General features: G+C 42.7%; 3 protein-coding genes and 1 long non-coding RNA gene across 6 annotated transcripts; 1 reads left to right on the forward strand and 3 right to left on the reverse strand.

The window, feature by feature from the left end:
* Nucleotides 1–2,773: 2,773 nt before the first annotated feature.
* Nucleotides 2,774–11,245, reverse strand: ANAPC7 (anaphase promoting complex subunit 7). 3 transcript variants are annotated; one of them, XM_087754971.1, is made up of 11 exons: nucleotides 11,004–11,245; nucleotides 9,876–10,062; nucleotides 9,370–9,489; nucleotides 7,438–7,549; nucleotides 7,034–7,187; nucleotides 6,797–6,939; nucleotides 6,404–6,521; nucleotides 5,760–5,956; nucleotides 4,837–5,061; nucleotides 4,251–4,401; nucleotides 2,774–3,349 (listed from the first exon to the last, which is right to left on the reverse strand). In XM_087754971.1, exons 1-11 carry the CDS (start codon nucleotides 11,243–11,245, stop codon nucleotides 3,160–3,162), a joined length of 1,839 nt encoding a protein of 612 aa, XP_087611097.1. In that variant the 3' UTR covers nucleotides 2,774–3,159. The 3 variants fall into 3 exon arrangements, with proteins under 3 accessions (XP_087611097.1, XP_087611099.1, XP_087611098.1); XM_087754973.1 differs by having other exon boundaries at nucleotides 9,974–10,062; nucleotides 11,004–11,032; XM_087754972.1 differs by lacking the exon at nucleotides 11,004–11,245 and adding an exon at nucleotides 10,608–10,626.
* A 117-nt stretch (nucleotides 11,246–11,362) lies between these two features.
* LOC148056067 (uncharacterized) lies at nucleotides 11,363–19,912 on the forward strand. Its single transcript, XR_015704021.1, has 3 exons — nucleotides 11,363–12,032; nucleotides 16,261–16,352; nucleotides 18,617–19,912. It is a non-coding gene; the product is annotated as an uncharacterized LOC148056067 (long non-coding RNA).
* Nucleotides 12,187–17,371, reverse strand: ARPC3 (actin related protein 2/3 complex subunit 3). The gene is made up of 7 exons (XM_087754324.1): nucleotides 17,217–17,371; nucleotides 16,028–16,127; nucleotides 14,883–14,959; nucleotides 14,531–14,599; nucleotides 14,120–14,246; nucleotides 13,529–13,623; nucleotides 12,187–12,700 (listed from the first exon to the last, which is right to left on the reverse strand). Exons 1-7 carry the CDS (start codon nucleotides 17,220–17,222, stop codon nucleotides 12,638–12,640), a joined length of 537 nt encoding a protein of 178 aa, XP_087610450.1. The 5' UTR covers nucleotides 17,223–17,371; the 3' UTR covers nucleotides 12,187–12,637.
* A 132-nt stretch (nucleotides 19,913–20,044) lies between the features above and the next one.
* Nucleotides 20,045–24,508, reverse strand: GPN3 (GPN-loop GTPase 3). Its single transcript, XM_087754325.1, has 8 exons — nucleotides 24,313–24,508; nucleotides 24,121–24,229; nucleotides 23,857–24,024; nucleotides 23,293–23,417; nucleotides 22,488–22,603; nucleotides 21,708–21,804; nucleotides 21,031–21,159; nucleotides 20,045–20,281 (listed from the first exon to the last, which is right to left on the reverse strand). Exons 1-8 carry the CDS (start codon nucleotides 24,358–24,360, stop codon nucleotides 20,219–20,221), a joined length of 855 nt encoding a protein of 284 aa, XP_087610451.1. The 5' UTR covers nucleotides 24,361–24,508; the 3' UTR covers nucleotides 20,045–20,218.
* Between the last annotated feature and the right edge of the window lie 22 nt (nucleotides 24,509–24,530).

Genomic DNA, 24,530 nt, shown 5'->3' on the forward strand with positions numbered 1-24,530 from the left:
TGCTTTTAGACTCTGGTGAATGAAGACTTTTAGCCCTTACCCAAGTCTACAAAAGGTTTGAAGAAATCGTGTCCATTTGCAGCACTTCTGTCTCTCCTATCGCAAAGTAGGAAAAATTTAAAACTTACTAATGACAGCTGGGATTGAAAGTCAAGGATTTCAAGCGAACACAGGCGCTCCATCCTTAGCCGGCCCCAGAGCCTAGCACTTGCAGACGTGCCAGTGCTGCACAGCACAACCGGATGGCAACGGCGTTCTTGCCTCACCTACAAACGGCTTCGCTTTGGGGAGCTTACATCACGGATTTGACACAGTCTGAACTTCAGCTTTTGGCTTTATGATCTTTTCTTCTAGGGTGCACAGCATATGATTAAGGGACGGAATGAGGTCAGCTGCTCATTATGGGCTAATTGTTATATTCCCTGAACTAGAATACCAGTAACTGTTTGCGAGTACAAGATCTCTGCAAAACCAGAGATCACGTTCTAAAATTAGAGCGCTAATGAAGGCTTGTTAATAGGCAAGAAGAATCCCTCTAGAATTCTGAAGCTAGTGCCAAATATATCTACCTCTGTAATCCCAAATGCACTCGACATGTATGGCATCTTGAAGTTCCTTACTCACTTACCGTACAACTATTAGCAAATACGCAAGCTATGTAACCCCGATACCTCGGGCACTTACAGAGGTATTATTTGCAGGATCTGAATGAACTTTTCCCTTTCAATAAGGAGCCAAGTTCTCAGAAAAAGCAGCAAGGATACAACTCTATTTTGACGGCTGTCTTAAGGTGTTCTTAGGTGTACCTGGACTCGCTCCCTAAAGCCGCACGTAAGCGCACCGATGTTTTCTTTATAGCACACTCATCATGAGGTAGTTTTCGTTTCCCGTCTGTTCTAAAAGGAGAGATTATCAGATTATCTACAAACATGCTACCGAATGGTTTTAGTGAAACTGTGGTTCTTCGGTTTCCTGTTCTATGTAAATGTTTCAGAGAAATGCATAAGGCCAGGGGTTTCCATCTGCGATTAACGATCTATTTAAAGGAATCATCAGAATAAAATGGCTGAGCAGCTTGCAAAATATACATCACGTACCTCATATGCTTCTCTCATCAAAATTAAATGCGTCCTTTCTTTAGTTTAACAACATCAAGAACTCCATTCTTTCATCCACAAGAGAGGTTTGGAATACAACTAGAAAGCTAACGAAGCTACCCAGCGCTCAGATGCAGAACACAGTCTGATGAATGCTCGAGTGTGAGGAGAAAACAAAGCAGCTCTTAAAAAACAAAAACAAAAAAACAACAGAGAGATGCTTTGAATTTGCTTGTACATTTCTTTCTGTTATGAAAGACATGCAGCGAGCTGAAACCTACCCAGGGCATTGCAGAGCAATGGTATAAACAGATTCTTCATAAAAGAGGAGGATCAGGCCTCTCATCCACCAGAACGCAATTAACAGGATGTTTGCTCCGACTGAAATACAGCCCTTTGGTGGAGTTGTTTGCTGAGAGAGCGGCAACAGCCTACGCCAAGTCAGTCACCGGGACAGCAGCACACGCTTGTCTGGTCTTCCCATACAGTCTGCAAACAACCATAATTCAATCTGATAAGTGTGGAAAGTCTAAAGCCCACAAAATTCTAGAACAGATACCCAGCTGTCTTCTTTTTTTAAATGGATAAATGATTAGACTCCTCCTTTGTAAGATACGACATACCGAAATATTTCCCAAACAGACTATAATAGAAGTCATCTGCCTATTCTTTTTGTTGTGCGTTTTTCTAATTGATACAATGCACATCACAGAGGGAGAGATATTTTATCCTTATCTGCGTTATACATCTGCAGCTAGGGGGAAGCTTGTTTTCTGTGTCATGTATTTGTATCGAGTAGCTATTTTCCCTCCAAGGGATACTCAAAACTGTATTTTAGCTTTGTAAAAACAAGTCTGTGCGCTCCCGCATACCTGCGGTAACAGAATAAATACAAAAGGAATCAAATTGCCAATATAAAGATAAAAACGCATGTTTTAGTAAAGAGTAAGGAAATCAGAACGGTAAGAAAAATAAGAGCAAGAAGTAATTCCTCCTCCCACACATCAAGCTCACAGAACTGAAACGGCTTCTAGGTTACACAAAGCAGCTCACCCTTGAAACGCTGATGCTGAGAATTTGTATGTGAAGCAATGCAACTTTGCTTCAAAAGGTGAGGGAACGCACATGAATCCAAACATTCCCTGACAAAAATATAAAGTATATAAACGGGGCAAAACCAAGACAATATGTCTATTTGCATAATTTAGCATTTCTACAGCAATGCAAGTGAAGAGGCATGAATTCTTTTTATATCATTTTAAACGTCAGTGCTGTATACAGAATGTGAAGTGCTTTGAGTCACCACTGTAAAACCTTTTAGTAACATACTGAAATAAAACTAAACTGTATTTAAAAATAAATGCTCATGTACAGACTTGAAGTGATTACAGGGCTTAGTAAGGATTGAGGAAATGACTGTAATTCTCCAACACTGGCTCAATTCTGTACACATAGAAATCAGTCAGCTACAAAAGTGTCCCGTAAGTCAACGCTGCCTAGCGTACCAAACCTCTCCTTTACAGCACATGTAATGCCTTATAAAAAGACAAATGAATTCAACAAACACAGCAGGAGCAAAGTGCTGCTTTCAGCCACGCCCAAGCAGCTCCTCCAGACTTCAACAGGAGCGTGAGCCCAAACGGTGGCATACAAACGAGACAGTAAGACCTTTCCCACAAAGGAGTACAAACCACTGTATTTACAACCCGATCCAGCACACTTAGCCCTGGACAGAATTCAGACATTTTTTCCATCATAAACAACAGGCTCATTACACACTTCAGATTCTAATGCTTTTCGTTTTAGCAGGAATTTTTTGAAATGAAAGTTGCAAATAACCTCCCATACAGTTAGTCCCTTACACTTAATAAATAAGAAGCATCAAGAATCTTCATGGCATTGAGATGCATAGAACTGTTACATGGTTTCAGAGTCTATTTAAAAAAAAAAAAGAAAAAAAGAAAAAGAAGTCCTTTGTTACTGCAAAAAAGTCCTTTGTTACTTCAAAGAATGGCCCTGGTGGTATGTTCAAGTGCCAAAACAAGCAGCACGACGAGAGGCATTACTGCATGCCAAACCACTGTTCTTGATCTGCCCACTGAGCTGCTTCACTGTCACTGCCTTCCAAGTCCCCCTCTTCTCCGCTTCCCTCCATATCGTCCACATCTTCTTCCTGGGTCGCATCTGTTGGACTTTCCTCTTTTTCCATTTTCTGCATTCCTTCTAGTGACTTCTGATCATTTGGATCCAAACTGAGGAAAATAAGAAAAAGAAAGCATTGTCCTAAATCCTTTTTTTTTTTCTTGTATTTGTGACATTATTGTAAAGAAAATATATATATATTTAAAAAAAAAAAAATCTTATCTTCTTGTCTGCACTTCCTGTTTAACATCATCAAGGAGTTCAATTTAGTAGATGATGCAATTTCACCTCAGGCTGACCGTAACACTGAGTATTAAAACCTCACATAAACCACTTCTGATCCCCAAGAATGCGCTTATCTAAACATCACACTCTTCCAGAAACCTTAGTCAACTCTTCCCGACAATACTAATGATAAAGTAACATCAAAGCAGTAAAAATTTAATGACTATGACTAAATATATTATATGCAAGCAAACAAAACAGCTGACCCATTTAAGCTATATAAGTTTATAGTGGACATAACGTTCTAGATTTAAGGTAAATTTAACTTGCTGAAATCAAAACATGGTAACATTTAACATGGTAACACCTTAAAATAACATTTAGGTTATGTTAAATTGAATCACACTATTTAAATTTACTTAATAGCTCATTTTTAGATAGGACCTTCTAGTCTAAAGGAATGGATTTTAAGGTGCCTGACTATATAATAATTAATAACCGTAAATAAATCCATGCCTTAATCTTTTTGTAGTCGAGGAATCGCATGCCTAGTGACACGTTTAGCATTAATGCAGTCCCTAAATTTTGCACTTCTCAGTTCAAAGCCTTATGACCAACTAATTCATTAACAGGACGTCATTTGTACGTTGCTGCTTGTTTTAAGGGAGAATGACATAAAGCTACCTCTGATTCACGTCCTCGTCAATTAGTGCCTTAACTCTTTACTTAGTCAAGGTGATTATTGTTTTTTATAAATATACTGGAATCTCAGAGTCTCTGCTTTACCTTAGGGCAATACTGTACTGGTCCATCGCTTCCTGATATTCATTGACAGCTACAAGGAAGTCTCCCAGTATTCGGTGCAGGACGCAGTCGCTCTGATTAGCCAGTGCATTCCTCAGCAAAGCAATTCCATCTTCATACTTCTGTTCTCTACCTGTTTATATGCAAAACTAGGGTTTTAATTAATAGTTTAGATAATTCTATAAAAAGTCAGAGCGTACGCAAAGAGTCATCAACAACGTAAGACTGCTTCTTCCTTCAGAGCTGTCACAGCATGGGGGATAGCAGTGATATGTTTTTTGCAAGATTAATTCTAAACAATGGCTTTTTGTTGCAATAATTGCTACACTCACAATTACATATACTTTGAAGTCAAAACATTTTGTTTGCAATGGTTTTAAGTGCTGGTGTAATATCAGTTGCTAGATGCAATTAATTCCTGTGATCTTTCCTTCAGGATAGAACTGATAAATCCCTGGGCTGTAACATCACCGTTACATTCTTCACCCTGATGAGGCTGCAGAACACTCTTCCATGTAAAACAGTATGCTTTAAATAAATCGACATAGGGGAAAAAAAAAGAACTTACTAAGAAGTTCGGCTTTCTTTACCACAGCTTTAATGTAATCAGGTCTTTGTGTCAGCGCTTTGTCCAACAGCGTTTTTGCTTTTTCCTGCGTGACCGGGTCTTCGAGACAGACTGTTGCTAACAGAGTGAGTGTCTGTGCGTTTGCTCCCAGAGTTTTATACACATTATTTGCCATAACCATAGCTTCACGGATACTGTTGGATGCTAGGTAACATTCAATGAGACCTGATAATACAAAAAGGAAAACATTTCCGTTTTTGAGTTAGCACTACAGACACTCACGCCTCCTCAATTATTTGCACTTAGCAGCACTCAGACTCAAACAACTGACGCTCCAATAAGCAAATATAAATTGCAATTGAGAAAGTGACTCTCTACATTTTAACATATCCATTCTACAGATGATTGACTTCATCGCTTTTATTTATGGGCAGGTACTAAAAAAACCAGCCTAAGACTAAGTATACCTAATCTTTTTGCCCAATTCCAGTACTGAGGTATTAACACTTCACCTGGACCCTTCACAACTCCCTATTTACTTGAAGCTGGTGTTGAGATCAACGAGATTCAAATAAATAAGACAAAACGAAGCTCCCAGTGGAACTAACCATACAGTTAATGTCATCATCCAAAACCAATCTGCTCAGAACACCCAAGTCTGTTTATATCCAGATTAAACAAAACAAAAAACAAGAAAAAAAGCCCTCTTTGAAAACCATTCGTATAAATACATGCATTCTCTAGTATCCCTCATCTGACTGCTTCTACCAGAGCTGTATAGGTTCTCGGGTAATAATAATTTACTTACTAGAAAGTCAGCAGAAGAAAAGAACTCCTGTCTTTTCCCTTCCCTAACCATCATCACGACACCAACTTTCACACCAAACCAATACCATACACGTGAGTAGCTTCACTTCACTCACCTTCGTAGCAATCCAGCCTGCAAGGTGCAAGACGTATTGCTTCACGGAAGTGTATAATCGCTTCCTGTACTCGGCCCATATTCCTAAGAGCAGCTCCTTTCAGCAGGAGAGCTTGAACACTGTTACTATTAAGCTGGATAGCTTTGGCTCCTAAGTATAAGGCACGAGAGTATCGTTTACTGTAGAAACTATGACACCTATGGAAAGACAAGAGGGACTGTAAACATGTACTGCCTGTGGTGCCTGTGCACATTCATAGAGGTTTAAAAGCAGAAAGAAGGGGGGAAAAAAAAAAAAAAAGACATTACAGGCAACTGTTGAACTTTTTGCGTTCGAAGTTAAGAATATACGTTCAGGAAAAAAAAACTCTTCAGGAGTTTAAATAGCTGTAACAGTTAATACTGCTTTTTTTTAATGTACCATTGTTACTGCCCAGGTGCGGTAACTCTAACAGGTTTAAACATACAGAAAACAGCCAAAATAGATATTTATGGATAGCTAATTTAAGTTACCTCAAGAACAGAAGAGATAGGCTATAAAAGCACCTTCTGATCAAAAAATCCACTGAATCCACTGTATCAACTGTAATCCACTGCATGCAGCAAATCAAGAGTGGAGGTAAGAAAGGAAAGAAAACAACTTACCCAGATACCACCCAGGGTTCTGCATGTTGATCAGAAATATTGAAGAGACGGCAGCCCAAGTTCTCCACATCCTCTAATCGACCTTCACGTGCCAATAAATAACCATAGACATCCATTCCTAAAGAGAAACATTTGAAGATCAATCATCAAGAAATGGAAAGTTCATTCACAACAACAACAACGAACAAAAACGAAACCACAAACACCTACTTTAAACTGTGCAACTACCAGTAAGGGTTCAAGATACAGAGCTTCTGAATATAAATTCTGAATTGAAATCCAAGTACAAAAATATACAACATTATACTGCATGCTCGATTGCATGTAGCTGCTACTCTAATGTCACTTATCAGATCATTACACTAGGTAAACTTTCTTTTAGGATTTACTCACCTTTTATTAGGTAAGGATCCAGCATTTGTGCTTGTTCAAATTTTAGAATAGAGTTTTTATTATCTCCGGCTCTGAAATACAGGTCTGCTAAGCTCCCCAGTAAGTCTACATTATCCCTCAGCAATGACTTTTTCTCTAAAGAGCTTTAAGAGAAAAAAAATGCCTGTTATTTATATAATGCCATTTTAAATATAATTAATATATTATTTGATTACATCATGCTCTTTGAACTCTTACCAAATGGTATTTATTGCTCTTGTGTTATCTCCAGTATGCACAAAAGCGTATGCCTTGATCCACACTGAAAGCCAATCCAAGTTAGGAATACTCTGAATTACGTTGATTGTCATAGAGGCCACTTCCGCACCTTTCACCGACAGCGAGAGCAAGCCTGTTCAGAACGGGATATACATCAATTTCACCCACCATAAACTGCTTTTAACAGCAATTAATTGTCTGAAGACCAGAAACTCCATCCCTTGACAAGCATAAACAAGCAGCTTGTTACAATGCTTTTTATGATTTGCATAATGCAGGCATTACATATTACATGCAAATGCAAGACAGTTACCTAGTCCCAAGCATAATTCAAATTATAATACTGTTTAATACTGAAATACTAACAGCGTGCAGACACCTACCTAGTATGGCATCAAGTGCTAAAGGGCACTGCCTTAGTACTTCTTTGTAGCTCGTAACAGATGAGCGTTCTTGACCTGCTTTCTTGTATAGATTTGCCAGCATCATATTGATCTACAAGCAACAGAAATGTTGGTAGAGTCAAGCATGGGAAAGGAGAAAGCCTCACTAAGAAAAGGTCACAACTTTGTCTTCAAGCACGCCTGCCTCCCTTCCTCCTGTTCTGGGCAGAAGACAAAATTACCTGCTCTTCTTCTGAGAACACTATAACCTACCAAATAGTGTAAAATGAAAATTGTTGCTTCTTTCTGAGTCCAAAGATGAAATTTACATTCTTTTGTACTTGCATAGCGCATCCTGAAATCTCAGTGTTTTGCATATAAGAAGTCAACAGACGGGCAAGTGTTTATATATGATGCCAAGAAGGACCTGTATAGCCATTACATTAGCCTTCTTTCAGTTGATCTCTCCGTATCAATAGAAGTCTGAGAGAATTAGCTTAGGAAAGCAGAGAAAGTTTCCATTTAGCTTCTGAACGAAGTCATGATTGATAAAAGAACAATGATTTGAGCTCTACGCAACACAGCTCTACGCTGGTTTCTGCTACGATATTTTACTAGTGCATATAGGTAAAAAGTTTGCTTTTCCTCAAGCTTTTCTTCTTTTTCTGTTCCGTAAGTTGGTCTTTAAACAGAACACTGTGATGTTACTAGAGTCTAAACTGCGTACACTGTTAGCACGATGCAGCAATACTGTTAACATGAAACACAGCTGATCGACCTGATGTGTTAATCTTTTAAGCTCTTACGACATAACAGAGCCAGCAAGCAAAGACTCAACGTCTTAGGCACTGCAGACCACAATGGGATCTAAATATTTAACGTTATCTAAACTGTTACTAAAAAGGACAAAAAGATTTTAAAAGATGAAGCACTGGCATTCCTTCTACTTGCCAAAGTCTTCAGCCTTTCAAGGATCTTACATTGCTCAAACTATATAGTAAGACATTAAGTGCCATTCCATACACATTCTGGGTTCAAGAATACATCAAAACACTTGCTCAGTTTGAGCAATCTCAATTTAGCAAGTTATGTTGACTGGCTAATAGTGCAAACACCACAGAACAGTCAGCCTTGTGAGACAACTAGGCCACAAGTCTCTCCTTCAGCTCCAGCAGGTGACAGCGTGCCTTTCCTGTCCAGTGACACACAGCTCCTCCACGGAGACTAGGACTCCACTTTGTGGTCATAGCCAGGCAAAATATGTTAATTTAAACAATTGCTTTGGCTCTCACATTTACATGTTTGACTCCGAACTGCAGAAAATTATTCCGTCAGGTATCTGGTAATTGCTTACTAACTTGCAGTAACTCAGCTGTTTGCAGTCGCGTAAATTTTTTCTCTCGGTAGATGTGATTCATATTGCTTTTGTTGAGACCACCCATTATTCTTAGCCCTATGAAAACTCTTCATGATAAGATGCAAAGAAGAACAATTGAATGGATGATACAGATTCCAAGCCTTATGTATAGATATACACATACTTTACAAACTTTCAGAAGTAAAAAAAAAATAGTGTTTCTTCATCGTTGTACACAAGCAAAATTCTGTACCTTCCATGTGCAGTACTAAAGAGTTAACCAGGTAATTCACACCCATTAATAAAGATGCACACAAACATTTATCTCTTTGCACATTTTTGGAATTCTTTCTAACAGAGGGAATACAAAGTTTGTCTGATTTTAAAGAAAAGAGGCCAAATAAACTAAGCTAATTTAAACATTAGGAAGTGTTTCCAAACAACATTTAACGAATACAAAAGCAAATACCAAGACACAATGCCATTATACCTATAGGCTACGTTCTTTTTTTACCAGATACTGGCCTATAGATTCAAGATATGCTGACTTGTGACAAACGTCTGCCAAAACTAACCTTTGGGGTCCTCTGTCTGGAAGGAATCCCATCAAGAATAGCAATGGCATCTTTATCTTGCTTCAGCATTGTGTAACATTCAGCCATTTTATATTTCACTTCAATTTCAGATGGTAAACACTGAAATAAGACAAACAAAGTTTAAAGTACATTGCTGTTTTAGTCAAGTAAAAAAACTGGATAAGGTTTCCTCATTAAATGCTTACACTATGTTGAAAAAATCTCATGCAACGAAGTTAACAATGCAACCTACCGCTAGCTCGTATCGCTCCTGTCTTCAAACGAAAAGCATGAACTACACATAAAAAAAAGTCTCGTGTTCGAGACCATATTAAGTTTTGCATTAGAAAAAACACACTGATATTCTCAAAACAAATTAGCCTTAAATGTCAGTTTTATTTGACGTGATAAATTCACAATCTAATGCTACAATATTGAGTCAGCAACATTAATTGTAAGGGGGAACACAATTGTTTTATGCAGCACATTAGTCAGTTTGTAAATACCTGGCTTTGGGGAGTTGATGCAGCATTCCCAGCAGAAGGTCTTACTTTTGACGTTTTACTTAACGCTTTTTTCTGCTGCAAGGCCATTGTATACTTACTTACAGCGTTTCTGTATTCTTTATCATGGAAGAGAGAGTCTGCGTGATATACAAGGAGCTGGTATTTCTGAGATGGTGAAAACAGTTCCCTAGAAGAAATGCAAACACAAAGGCTGAGATCAGCTAACTGCATGAGAAGGAAAACCTTACAGATCCAAAGTAGCTGTAGCTTTGGTTTGGCTTCAACTTCCAACTGCTGCTGCTTCTTTGCTACACTGGAAGGGCCCTTGGGTAACAGGTACTACCTTCTCACAAAGGGATTATCTCGCCAATTTCTTTTATCTGTATACAAACAAATGTAACAGCCTCTCCTGACACCTCCTCAGTAACAACAGCTTAGGTTTAGTTGCTTGGCCGCTGCTTTCCATAATGGAGCAGCCCCCATCCTCCCCATAACAAACCACATGTTGTCAACGTCCATTAAAGCACCTTTTGTTTTAACGGACTCAAGCTTACAAGGCAACCCAGGTCCTTGTACAGCTATCCTGGTCCTAATCCACATGCTCCTACGTTTTACAAACCCCCTTTATAACACTTTCAGTATGTTTGCAGAAGTGTTGAAGAGCTGGGGTTTCAGAATGGGATTTGGGCTTGAATGAGTATTTCAAAGCCCATCCAAAATGTCAAATGATACCTTACAGGGAAGTCCCGGAAAATAAAGGGAATCACTGGAGTCAGGGGAAGAGCCGTGACCTACACGGGGCACACCTGGAAGGAGAAAATCGCTCTACCTCTACCAGGACGCTCATGGGTGTTGCACCGGGTACCGGCTGCGCTGCTCTGGCTGCGCCCCGGCCAGAGGCGCGCTGGCAGAGCCGGCCTCCATCCCCTGCAGGGCCGGGGCCGGGGGCACGGCGCCCGCACCACAGAGCCCGGCGGCAGGGACGGCTCTAAAAGCGACCCTGCCTCCTTCCCTGCTCACAAGCCACCCCCCGCCACCCTGCGAGCTCCCGCTGGCTTCCCCCTCCGCAGCGCCGGTCCCGTCAGGCGGCAGCCACCCGGCGCGCCCTCTCGCGGGAGGGCCACTCACGGGTTATTGCCGCTCATCGTGAGGAGAAGCCCGCTGAGGAGCCGCACGTTCGAGTGGAGCCCGGCAGACGCCATCTCTCGTACGTGCTCCACCACACTCATGCTGGCGGCGGAGACACGCGGAGCGAGAGGGACCCGGGGCAAAGGGGGAGATAAGGCCGCCGCCCGCCGGCACTCCAAAATGGCGCCACCGAGGGGGCCTCGCACGCCGCCGCCTGCAGGCGCCCGCGACGCCGCCTTCATGGCGGGCGCGCGGCCCGACAGGCGTGAGGACGGGCAGCCCGTGGCGGTGCGCGCCGCGCCAGGCCCCCGGCGGCCCCGCGCCTGCGCAGTGGCGGGGCCGGCGTTACCGCGGCGTGAGGCGGGCGGCGGGTTTCACACAGGGATCCGGTCAGGGGCGTTTTGTGGAGGAGACGCACGCCCTGCGCCTGCGCAGCTCTTGAATCTGGTCCTTTTCCTCCTGCGACTTTATTCTCTGCTGGTTGCGGCAGCTAAATCTGACAGAGGTATCAGAGATAATGAAGCCCCTGCCTATAAAAATAGGGAACTGAGGAGAAAGACCCTTCAAAACGTAATTTCTTCTGGGCCACAGCCAGGGAGGATGCCTCACTAGGGCCACCGTTAACTACAAGGCAAAGACTGAAAGGAAGGCTGAATCATAAACTTTTTTTCCCCTCTTTTTTACAAAAAGAATACAAAACATGGCTATCCTATTACCACTACTACAGATCAAATCACTGGGAGCTTTCAGTTTGAAGACGCCATCACTGCTGTCTGGAGAGGAATACGCCTCTCAACAAACAGGCCAAGCAGCACAACATGACTGGCACTTGACTTCAGATCAAGTAACACAAAAAGCATGTTGGTGCTGTACGGTGACAGCGGAACAAGTATTACCATGAGGGAAAGAGACAACTCGGAATAAACTGAACATGGACTAAGCTGTATGTAATCTGCCTGCGTTGCCCTTCGAAGGCGTTTCAGTACAAGGGAGCACTGCTCTGCGAAGGCAGACCTGCTAAATAACCAGGTACGTTGCCAAACTACAGCCCCTGTATTAATCCCCCATTTTCAGTGGGAATGATTCACTTCCTACCGATAACCATTCCACAATAATGATGGTCTTTTCACAAAATAAAAACCTCTGATTTCCTATGTCCATAAGACATAAAGCAGTTACCATGTTAATTACAAGCTAAGTTTATTGAAAACAAGGTAAAAATCACTGCACTTGACAACACAGCGTGAGAGGTACATTTTCCGTGGACGTACGATACGGAGACTCTAGCCAGTAGAGCAATTACACAGCTCCCCCTGCCCCACAGGCAAGCCCATTTCTTCTCTTAAATACAAGCCCTGTTTTAAATGCTAGCTGTAGCCACCGATAATAAAGCAGCTTGCATCTGAAACAGCAATCAAAGTTAGAAATCACTTATTAAGCACCAGCTTAATAATATTTGCTTACACAAATTGTCTTTTTGCTTTCCCTCCCTCTATCCCTCATTGACTGGTTTGTGTTTTTTTTTCTTCATAAGCACTTAATTCTTCCTTGGTACAAAATGTATCCAAAACAAAGGCAAAATACTTTATACACCTTGCTGTGGAAATGTTTAATGTTGTTGCTACTTTGCCTCTTCACTGCCCGGGACCTGACAGACTCTTGTTCATGAACTGTCTCTTCACAAAGCAGATCCACCACTGCAGAAGGAAGTACAAAGTCAGAAAGTATGCAAAAGCGGTTTCCACGCGATAAACAAAATAGTGACCTCAAAGTACTCAACCTCTGACAAATAACAAATGTTAAGGCTCCAGTTTTGCACGTATGGTCTTCCACACTGGTTTCTACTGGAATTTAGAACAGGGGGACAGGAATGGACCCAATTAATTTATAATATAGGATTCTGAATTAAAGCGGGACATTCTACTTTCTATTATTTCTTTTTTTTTTTTTTTTTTTACTATTTATTCCAATATATTTATTCCAATATACAGGAATAATAAACAAGGGATGCATCAGAAAGCTATGACTTTGAAACTAAATTAGCCTGAATAATTCCAATATTAAATGCAGTCACATTTGCACATGAAACATATGAACAGGCAGAAGGTAATTCATGCATTGATTAGTTGGGTTTTTTTTAAATCTGGATATGAGGCAAAATGGTCTACTTCAAAGAAGCTATCAAATCAGAACTGCCCGGGAAGATAAACAGCATCTCTCGTGCCTGTGAATTTCCATTTGAAAACCTAGCCAACAGCAGATGTGCAGTACTTTGAAGAGCTGAACCAGACACCTCTTATTACTGCCCTGCTTTTGAAAGTAACCCAAATTGGCATTCGTTGTCTTACCACATTACAGATTAAATTTATTGATAACTTGCAGCCTGCTATTTCACTAGCCTTGTAAAACCAGGGAAGCTTGCGCCACATCTGATCCCTCACCCCATCGTCTCACTTCTCCACACATTTCTGAAAAAACACACCAAGCCTCTTGTTAAATCGGTGACGATCGCACTGAACTCTTACCTTACTAGGCTTGTCACTTTGAGGATCAAACACTTTTTCACAAAGGCGAAGGCCAGTTTCTTGCCTCAGCTGCTGCAGGTAGGCCCTCATCACCTCTGAAACACAGCACAGGAAAAAACAGTGTAAACTGAGGCAGCACCAAGCCAAACTGAATTTAACAGGGGAGCATCGGAGATCACTGCTTAAAGCAGAAAGTATGTTTTCGCATCTGCAGGTACTCATCAGCCCTCTGAGTTGGTTTGCTCAATTTATAGCCATAGTTGAGATTTTTACGATAGTTGTACCAGTAAAAAGGATCATCCAAACTTGTTTTCTTGTCTCATTTACCTTTACTCATTATTGGGGGCTTCCTATTCTGCCAGTGCAGCAGTTGGCTTGGGCGCCATTACAGAGTTTAGCTAGTGATTATGTTGATGCAAAAGGCAGATTCAGACTCCTGGGAGTCACTGGGCCCCTGAGGTCAGAAAATCCAGCTTCTGCTGCCCTCATAAGACAGAACTGCAGATTTATAAGATTCAGTTTTAAAGGTAAAAATGCAGCTAGTAAAGTGTGAGCCCAATGAAGCCTTCAGCGGTCCTGCATTAGCCTTACCTTCCTCCTGCTTGTTGGCAGGTTTGGCATAAATGGCATTAAGCGGAAAGCCAGGCTCCCCGGGGATTGGGAAATTAGTGATTCCTAGTGTGTACATTTCTTTCTCTCCTTGGCCTTTGGAGTTACACTGGAAGAACCAGGCAAACAATGGATTAATAGTCATAAACAAAGCTGATGGAGCATTAGACCCAGATATTTTACCAATCTCTAACACATAAAAAACTCATGAAGAATAGCAACACGCCTCCTTGGAGATCCACAGCCTTGAAATATCTGTGGCTCTGACATCTGGGACTAGGGTGAACAGGATTGTTTGTGCCACTAGGAGGAGAATATCAGCAAACCCCGTCCCAAGTACAATCCTCAGAACAGACTCAGTTTCCCTCCTGCACAGAAATTCACTTTTCTTACCTTTTGCAGCTTTTTCAAGCACTCAGAAATGTAGAGGGTGATGTAGATCAGCGTTCTGTCAGCCTCGTTCTGCAAAACAAGAACCAGCACAGAGCCCAGCCGCTCTTAGATGAAGGGAGACTTTATGGAACTGATAAAAGTCTGAAACAGGAATGAGTTCGAGCCATTTTGGCCTACAATTTCCCCATGAGAGAGAGACTTGCAATTCATGACATTTACCCAACATTAAAAATTAAGTGGGAAGAAGGGGAGTTTTTGTTATCTAGTAGAATTATTTAATTGAAAATAAATTCATATTCACAGCACCAACCCTCCAAAGAACTACTATATGCACAGTCTCTCAAAAAGTTACCTTAATTTCATAATTTTTGAAGAAAACGTTAGCTTTGAAGTAGTAGATGGCTTCATCTATAATATCTGTGTCCTTAGCTAACAAAAAAGAAATACAGAGTTAAACAGTGCACCATTATACTATATTTGCTCATAACTTTTACTCACTGAAATACATAAAAATGATTATTGCAAAGGCAAAACTTTGGTATTTACAAAAAGCAGAAGGCCGCACTATGTAACAGAAAACAGTCGTTGCCGTGTGAAACACTGGTGAGCTCAGACTGCAATATTTAAGCTTCCTATTCTTAGCAGGAGCTTTAACTCCCTTCTTCTCATCCCTCTATGACTTCTCACTTCACAAATGGCAGCAATTCAGCAGTTCCCCACTTTTCCACCAGTTGAGTAACTCACCAGAGTTTTAACGGCGTAAAAGTCTTCTCAGGACACAAAAATGTTTTTGGAGAAAGCATAACACCACCACCACACAAATTTCATTCTCCTCTTCAAAAAAAGCGGCAAGCTCACTTGTGACTTTCACCTGCTTTTGCTACCATCCAAGACTGCTTAAATCCAGAAACATTTCCTTCACATTTCCTTTCTCAAACTGAACCGCCACACTACCGGGGGATATCATGGCTGGGAAGTGCTCCTTCACGTGCTGAAGGGGAATCCGTACCAGGCTGCCTGTGGACCCTGTTGGGATCCCAGTAACTTTATTTCAATTTTGGAAGCCCCCCACCCTAAAGTGCTGCCTATCCGACTCCTCGTCCTTCAAAGCAGCCGAGTGTCTTCAGCCACAGCCCCAAAGCTTAAGTTCCCTGTAGCTAAACCTCCACTTCCTCTGACAGCAGAGGGTTCACACCACCGCATCCTCCTCAAAACCTACTGAAGAGCACAGTGAGATGCAGGAGAATAGTAACCGTAGGCTTTAATTACTGAAACAACTGATTTAAGCACGACACATATTTATCTGTGCATAATTATCTTCTATGATTTGCACAACTTAAGTATTTGAAAACTTTTTTCCTCCTCTATAAACTGCAAAGCACTCCGTTTCCAACCTGTGACTGCTCTCGTCACTCTTGCTAGGGCTGGCTTGGAGCAAACCGTGAGATGATGATAAGCTATACACAGGCAGGTTGTCAGAGATTATTATAAACTTACTTTCCCGGGGCGCTGGGCCTTTGAACTGGCTTCTGATGGGTAACAGCGCCATGTTCCCAATTAGCTTGGTATCGGAGTCCATTAAAGTTGAGTGGTAAGCCTACAGACGGGGCGGGAAGGCTGGTTATTAATGCTACTGAAAATCAACATTTCTGTGTCCGATCACGTGTCCCCCCATCAAACAGGAGTCAGAGTCTAGTTCATCGCACAATCAGTCGCTATTTTCTAATTAGGCCCAGATCTCAGCGCCATTCTGGTGAAGACTGTGACGGCATCATCACCGGCACCGTTTACGATTGCGGTGGTGGGAGACGGGGTAAAACAGGTACGGCTGGTTGGCACGTGCGGCTTCATCCCCAGGCTGCCAGCCCCATTCCGCACAGCACCGGGGGGTAACAGCCCTGCTCTCCTGCCTGAACGTGGGGTATTGCATAGCTAATTGAAAGTTAGTTGGTCATTTAAAAAAGATATTTTATTTCCATGTCTAGTTAATAATATTAGATAATAATAAATAAAGCCAGGCTTAACACATACTCACACACTCAAAAAAAAGACCTTTCTGTGCACTCTGAAACTGGTCTAAGTAAAAAAAAAATATATATATTTTTTCTGTATATGACAGGTTCTTCCTGGGAAACTGATTTTTAACAACTAATGAGTTTAGTTTTAGGCCTTTCCAAACATCCCCACCGTGCTGTGCCCGGCCACTGGGAAGCCTTCACCTCCTCCCAGCCGAGGTCTGGTGGGGGGAGAGGGGGTGCAAGCAGGGGGGTGAGCAACCCCTAGCAGAAAAACAGTTTATTTTAAGCAGAGGAAGGCGGTGTGAACAAAACCAGAGCAAAACACGGCTTTTACCACCCTCTCCCTCGGGGGAACCGGGGGCTGCCCCCCTCCCAGCTGCGGGTGGATCCCTGGCAGGAGGAGGAGGAGGAAGAGGAAGAAGGCGCTGGCCTTGCAGCGGCCTCCCATAAACAGCAATTCCCCGCTCTCAGCAGGGCTCCCCGCAGCTGCAGTCCCTTTTCTCCCCCTCCGCAGCCGCCCGCGGCCCGACCCCGGCGGCGGAGCCCCGTTCCCCCAGCCCCGGGTCCCACCCGCCCTCCCCTCCCCGGCCCCCTCAGCCCCGCGCCCTCCCGCCCTCTCTCCCCGCCATCAGGGGCTCGGCCCAGCGCCGGCTGCGCAGCCCCCTCACCGGCATCTCGAAGGACGGGGAGCAGCTCGGCGGGGCCGGGCAGCGGGGAGCAGCGAGGAGCGGGGAGCAGCGAGGAGCAGGCAGCCGCCCTTCCTCCTCCCCGGCGCCGCAGGAAGTGAGGCGGCAGAGGCGGTGCGAGGGGGGGAAGCGGGAGCCGAGGCCTGCGGCCCGCACCGCCCCGGCGGGCACCGCTCCTGCGGCGGAAAGGGGCTCTGGAAGCGCGCTCTGACAGAGGCTTCTTTGCTTTTCCCCCCTCTCATGGAGTTCCCCCCGCTCCCTCTGCCTTTGCTCTGGCCGCCACTGCAAATAACCCCTCCTCCGTCCCTCCATGCCACCCTTCTCTTTCCCAGCCGCCCTGACATCTTGCTTCCTCGCTGGCAGAGGCGAGCTCCTGTCGCCGGCGAGGGTCAGCGCTTGACAAGGGCGCTTTGCTCGCTGCAGGTTTTCTCTCCCGTGCGTTCGCAGCCCTCCTGGGCATCACTCGCTCTGGCCCGACGTGCGAAGCGCAGCGGGGCGCTTGGTGTAAGGAAGCACAGAACGGGTCCAAACATGTTGCGTTTGGAGGGATGCAGTATTTTAAGTTACGCGCTCCTCTGACTATCAAGCCATCGCCTTCCGTGTGACCCAGCATGCTGAATTTGTCCCCTGGTAAATGACTCATGGCATGAGTCAGGGAGAAAAAATGGGGAGATTGGAAAGGTGAGTCAAAGTAATCTCACTGCAGGGCTGGGGGCTGTCCTTTTGACAGTCCGCAAGCGTGGCTTGTCCCGAGGATGCGCCAGCCTGCAGGTGCGTTAAGCCACCAAAGTTTTCCCAGTGTTTGTATGGTTTAATTCAGCCAGATCAGTTCCCGCCGTGATGCGATTAGCTCCGTGTGGGCATAAAGACTTGCCGCATCATGAGGTTAACCTACACCATAACTATTAAAAACCAAATATATTCCGGGCTTTTGGCCTCATGTTTTAAAGCTCTGAAGAGCTGATTTTTTTTCTCACCTCTTCCTGGTGCCTGCAATGACTATCTTGAAACTGAAGTCTCAGCATTCACTAATTGCCTAGAGCTGGGAGTAAGGTTTTGGAAATGCCGAGTATCATGAGACTTCCTGTAGAGGTCATAGGGCTGGCAATTTTTGGAAACCTAGCTTTGAAAAACCATTTTAATAGCTCTTAGGTGACATCTTATTTCACAGTTTTTCCTTGTTCCCATTTAAAAAATCCCATGCGATCCTCCCTGACCTCAACATATGGATTCTAGGGAGCCCTTTTCCTCTAGACACACAGGATTTGCTGGTCTGTTGAACCTCCCTCCCTATTCTGCCTCTGCTTTGGAAAAAGCAGATCCTTACTTCAAAAATCAGCACCATATCAACAGTATGACCATTTAACCATTTATTTAAACAGACGGGAAGAACAATCCTACTGATGAAAAAGAAAAAAATTACACCTTCCGGACTAGAAGCAAGAAACTACAAAATCAAACTCTGTGCCAAGCTGCTATCACACCCCAGGTTTAGGTAAGTGCAGTTGCCTCCAAGTATTCAATCCTTGATTTGATTTCCATTAAGGGGCATCATTGCACTCAGACATCTGCTAACTAACCAAGCTGCTCCTACAAAATGACATAAATTGTTCTTATTCTACTGAAATGCTTGGCTGCTCGTATCTTGGGAGGATGGGGTTAATTTCTAATACATTAACTATATATATAGACAGATGATACGCCTACATATAAGCATTCACTGATGTCAAGCATTTCACAACCATGAGGCCCTTTTTCGAAAATCTTTTAATTCAAGGACTCCATGAGTAAATCTCGTTCCACAGGGTTAAAGAAAAGGAAAGGTTGGTATGTACTTGGACAGAAGCAGTAAAAAACCACATCCTGAAATTCAGCTGAATGTAGCTAATAAATGGGACTAATAGATTTTAGGAGAAGCAATAAAACATGTTTTGAAACACCCAATACACCCCAGGAACAGTCTGTATATATAAAAGAACTATAAACAGTGAGATGTAAATTCAGCAGTACGTTTTCCCCGTAGGGCTTGAATATGAATCTGATACGAACAGTCTGCTAACAGCTACACCTAATTCCAGAATTGATGCTACTTGCCTGAAAAATTCCTAAGACCATTTTTACATGTATTTAGTTACTTAGATGACTGTGTTCTTTGGAAATAACGTGCTGAAGTTTTGCTTCTCTGAAAGCACCACATGTTGTGCCATAGAGGTAACATACATCCATAATCGGAGTTCTTTATTCAGGGAAAAAAAAAGCTTACTTATTTGTTGCTGAATTCATCGTTAACTAACGCAGATTCTAATGTGATTGCACAAGACCATCACCGAGTTCTATTTAAGCTAATTTTCTTTAAGTGTTGTGCTGTGCTTAAGATGTTATCGATGTATAAACCACTTAAAGCCATGTGCAAGTTGTACAAAAAACAGCCTTAAGAAGGCTTAAAATCTGGGCTCTTCCAAAGGAAAGGTAAAACATTCATGTTCTTCAAGAAGGGTGAGAGACCACGCACTGAGCAGATGTCCCTTTGAAGCTGCCAGTCATCTCTTCCCCTAATTCAGGTTCAGTTCATGAAGTACAGTTCTCACCCTTTAGGACAATTCTTTCTCTCATCTCATAATGAAACTAACTACTCTGCACTGGAGGTAAGTACTTATTACAACATAAGTTATATTTGGCTTTGCCTCTTTTGCAAATCATTAGATTTTTTTCAAGCATTCCTTCCTATGCTTAAATGAGATACATCTATACGTGGGGAACTTTTATATGTACTAACACCAGCCTATGTATTTTATAACACACACACACACTTAAGAATAAAAATTGTTTATTAAAATAGTTATGAGGTCATATAGCTCACTCTTCACTATAAATATTAGTTCTCTTACAGATAAAACATGAAGTATGTTTGTGTAGGCATGGGGTTTTTTTCATTTTGATTTTTTAACACAAGCAAGGTATTCCCGTTTTTGAACATCCGTTTTTTATTCATCCACATGATCTTGAAAGTATTCATCCACAAGAGCGGATTTATCTTCTTCGCATTCCTGCCAAAAAGAAAACAAAAAAGGTAAAACCTGACTTTTTCCTAGTGGCTGTTGCACATTGTCTGTTCTGTGACGTTTTATTTTAGAAACCACAACAGGAACAATGTCTAATATGGTTCCATAAAACATGTAGCAAAACGTTCTGAAGAGCAATTTGTTTCTAGAACTATTGAAATTGTATAGGTCAAAATCTAGATCCAGATATTCTGCATACTGAAAGAGTACAGAACTGAATTAACAAATAGAATAAAAGCACTGGACTTGTTCCTTAGGAATTGTTAGCTGAGTAATAAAACCAGCCAGGGCTTGGAACAGATTTTAACACAGCAGTCTTCTATCATGTATTTTACATGACAGAATTTATTCCTAAGTTATATCTCATATACCACACATGGGTTCAACACAGGAATTATCAGGGGAGTTTGAACAGGCACGTAGGAAGAAATCTTAGGGATCTTAATGGTCCTTTCTGACCTTTGACGTTTAAAATTCCATTATTTTTGAAAACCAGAGCGTTACTTCTAAACACAACCATTTGATCAGTCTGCATATGCAAGATGATATTAAAGAATTTCACTTTTGTAGTTGTAAATGAAGACGATATAAGCATTGTCACTAAAAGACTGAACCGGCTTATTTTGAACCATACTAAGACAATAATTTATTAGCAAGGCAAAGAACGCATTTATATTACAACTTATATTATGGATCTGTTTTAATTTTTCACCTTATCATCAGAAGTACCTTACCTTTGGTTCTTTAAATTCAAGATCTTCTCCGTACTGAATGGTAAAGTCTATGTGCTGCAGAACTATGTTTATACTTTCCTCATCAGAGCGATCAAAAGGTAGAAATCGAACCATACCATAGTCATCAATCTAGAGAAAGGATTCAAAGGATGTTACTAAGAAAATGCAGTAAGTTAGTTCTCAATCACAGCACTCTAAGCCACTTCCTTAAGCCACGCTTACGTCTTCCTTGTCTGGACTGCTAAAATACCATTTAAAGCCACACTGCAAACCAATGGCGATTCCCCACTCAGAACACCTGGCTATCAGTCCCAAGTTCTGCGCAGTAGAAAAAGCCGTTTTCCAAAATTGCTAATAGACCAGGATTCACAGAAAATGTTTTGGCTACAATCCAAATGTTAGTACCAAGAAGCTTACGCTAATCTGAAAAAATAAAAAACTGAGTTAAAATAGGCAAAAAGTAAAATGCTCAAGTGCCTGAGAATCTTTTAGATCCTGGATTTGTTACTAAGTCTGGTAGGTAAATACACAGTTTCAGTGCGAGGCGGAGGAGAGTTATGACAGTACATACAGTATCTTTAACAGCAATGAAGTCAGCAACCATAAACCAATAAAGAGTGTGGTTTATAAATACAGGACTGAATTTAAGGGTACCAGTTAAAAAGCAATATACCTACCAATCCACATATAGATTTAGTCAATTTTTTAAACATTTTGCTTTTCAATATATTTGTAGAATCTTCAATCATAGAATACATATCTGGATCTAAGTACCTGGGAGAAACAAAGTCATCATTAACATCGAAAGAATCCTTGGCCACAGAGCAAATGAGTCACTGTGCTTTTATATAGCTACCAAACCCATCTATCATGCTGTGATCTGAATGAACTAACTTCGTATCAGGAGAACTTAAAATGTTTAAAAATATTTTTATAAGTATTTGAATATCCCAGATTACAATTGCTAGTAGAAACAACTGAAGTGTTTTTTATTTTCTTTTTGCTAATGTACTTGTACACTCAAGAAAGCTTTGAAGAAGACCACAGGGAAAAACTTTAATTTTGTCATTTTAGCACAAACGTAAAAGTAACACATAAGTAATTCAGTATGTTCAGTATCAAAAAAACTGATGCGATCACCTCCGGTTTAGGTTTTGAAGTACAGTATCCTGGTGGGCGCAGTACCCTGGAATGTCATTCAGAATGACATGAAGTTATTCAAGATAATTATTTACAGAAAAATCCAGAGATAGGTACAAACACGGAGCTAGCCTTTTGACTCTGACTAAATTGTAAGCATCCTATCCAGACATTGAAAGACTATGTTCAATATAAAACAAATGCATCTTCTCCCATTTGAAAAGAGCATGTTTTAATTTAATACCATTAGACTGAATTTTGAGTGATGTTTACCTCAAGATATTACACTACAGAGTAAGTAATTTTTTGGAACTTACTTTTCTATTTCCTTCTTGGCTTTCTTGCTCAGCAAATCCATTTTGGTCATGATGTTAATCTGTGGAATCTCTAAAGATATCATTGCACTGAGTGCTGCCAGAATTCCAGAGATAAACTTAAAGAATATGAAAAATGATGTAGTCAAGTACAGAAAAACACAACACAAACATGCAGGACACTCCACCACACACCAAATCTAGCAACTATATGAAACATGGACACGAGGCCAAGTGGGGAGTCCTTCCCTCTGGTGGAGAAGGGAGGTGCAGAGCTTCCCATCTGCCATCTTATGCCCAGAGCCTCAAATCTGGATCTGCCACTGAAAAGGCCATTACAAAACTCAAATCCCATCTCAGGATTCTTACTGCTAGGCAGGGAAAGTGGCCTGCTCTGTCTCTCTCCAGATCTGAGAAAGCTCTCATAGAATCACAGAAGAATTTAGTTTGGAAGGGACTTTTGGAGGTTATCTGGTTCATACAACTGCTCAAACCAGAGCCAGCTTCAACATCAGATCGGGTTGCTCAGGGGTTTTGCCCAGTCAAGTTTTGAGTAGCTCCATGAACGTACACAACACATCTCTCTGTGCCCCTGTTCCAGTCTGACCACTCTTGCAGTGCAGGTTTTCTTTACATCCGACTGGAATTTTCTTTGCTGCAACCCGTGTCTGAGGCAGCTGAAGACAGCAATCAGATCTCCCCTGCTCAGCATTCTTGCCTCTGGGCTAAACAAACCCAGCTCCCTAAATTGCTCAGGTTTCTCGTTCTTTATCAATATGAACTTTTACAACAGATTTCAAGTGGGTACCTTAAAAGATTCCACCATAAACTGAGAATCCACCAGAAAAACTCCACAGACACGGAATTCCCACTGCTGAAGCTGCTCCACCAGCTGTTTCATCACTGGCAAATGTGTATAGAGTTCGATCTGACCTAGGGCACACGCAGCATTTTAGTATGCAGAAGTGCGAAGCTAACGGGAACGGTTATCAGTTATATAAACGTGGGCATTGCACTTAATATGAATAAAAGCGGATAAAGCATCATCTTTCTTTTCAGACAACTCTGACTGTATTAGAATGAACTTGTACTGGAGAAGTGGAAAAGAAATAGAAGGGTTTTTTCCTCCCTTCACCTCCAGGCAGTGTTAGTGAGCAGTCGCCACTGCCTTCCCACAGCAGACGGTGCTATTGAAAGCCAGTGCAGCCACCCAGACTAGCCTGGGAGCAGGTCCGCTTCTGCAACATCTGAAAGGGACTCTGACCACTGTTAATAACGCAAAAAAAATGCGTGAATGGTTACGACCAACAAAAGCACCGCGAATTTTGCATTGCATCTGAAGAATGACAGCAGAACACAGACATTTGTTTACCTGGGCAATCAAACAATATATAGTCATCCTCCACATGCCCAAGGCTTTCCTCTAGCCAGTTAAAGTTATTGGCAAAGTATTCCATGCAAAACACCAAGCCGCCATTGGGACCGAACCTTAAGGACTCATCTTCCATGACGTCATCCACTTCGATTAGCTCACGGATGTCTGGAACGACAGACAGGCGAGGTGGTTTTAGCTCATTTGCTTACGCCGGTGCCCGGAGGGTTCGGTAAGCGGCCCCCCGCCGCTGCCGGCCCTCACCTGCCATGACGGGGTAGCTGAAGAGCTCGGCCGCCGGGTCCAGGTTGACCACCTGCACGGCGCGGCCCAGCGCCTCGCAGTGCTGCACCATGGTGGAGCAGTAGGTGCTCTGCAAGGCACACACGCGCGCCGTCAGCGACCGACCGCGCCGCTGTCGCCTCCCCGCCGCCCGCCCCGCCGCCACCACCTCACCTTCCCGCTGCCCGCCGGGCCCATCACCAGCTGCGCGTACCGGGGCATGGCGGCGAGCGGGCCGGCGGCCTCCGCGCCACGGCGTAAGCGGCGGCAAGTGGCCGCTCCAGCGCCCCGTAGCTCGCCCGGTCACGTGGCGCGGGAAGCCCGGGGCTGGCGCCCGCCCCGCTACGGGGAGCCGGCGGGCTCAAAGCGCGCGCCGCCGCGCCTCTCCCCGT

This window comes from Nipponia nippon, unplaced genomic scaffold (assembly GCF_047370975.1).
Source record: "Nipponia nippon isolate SJK-2023a ecotype South Korea unplaced genomic scaffold, ASM4737097v1 scaffold_18, whole genome shotgun sequence".
In the NCBI taxonomy this organism is placed as follows: Eukaryota; Metazoa; Chordata; class Aves; order Pelecaniformes; family Threskiornithidae; genus Nipponia; species Nipponia nippon.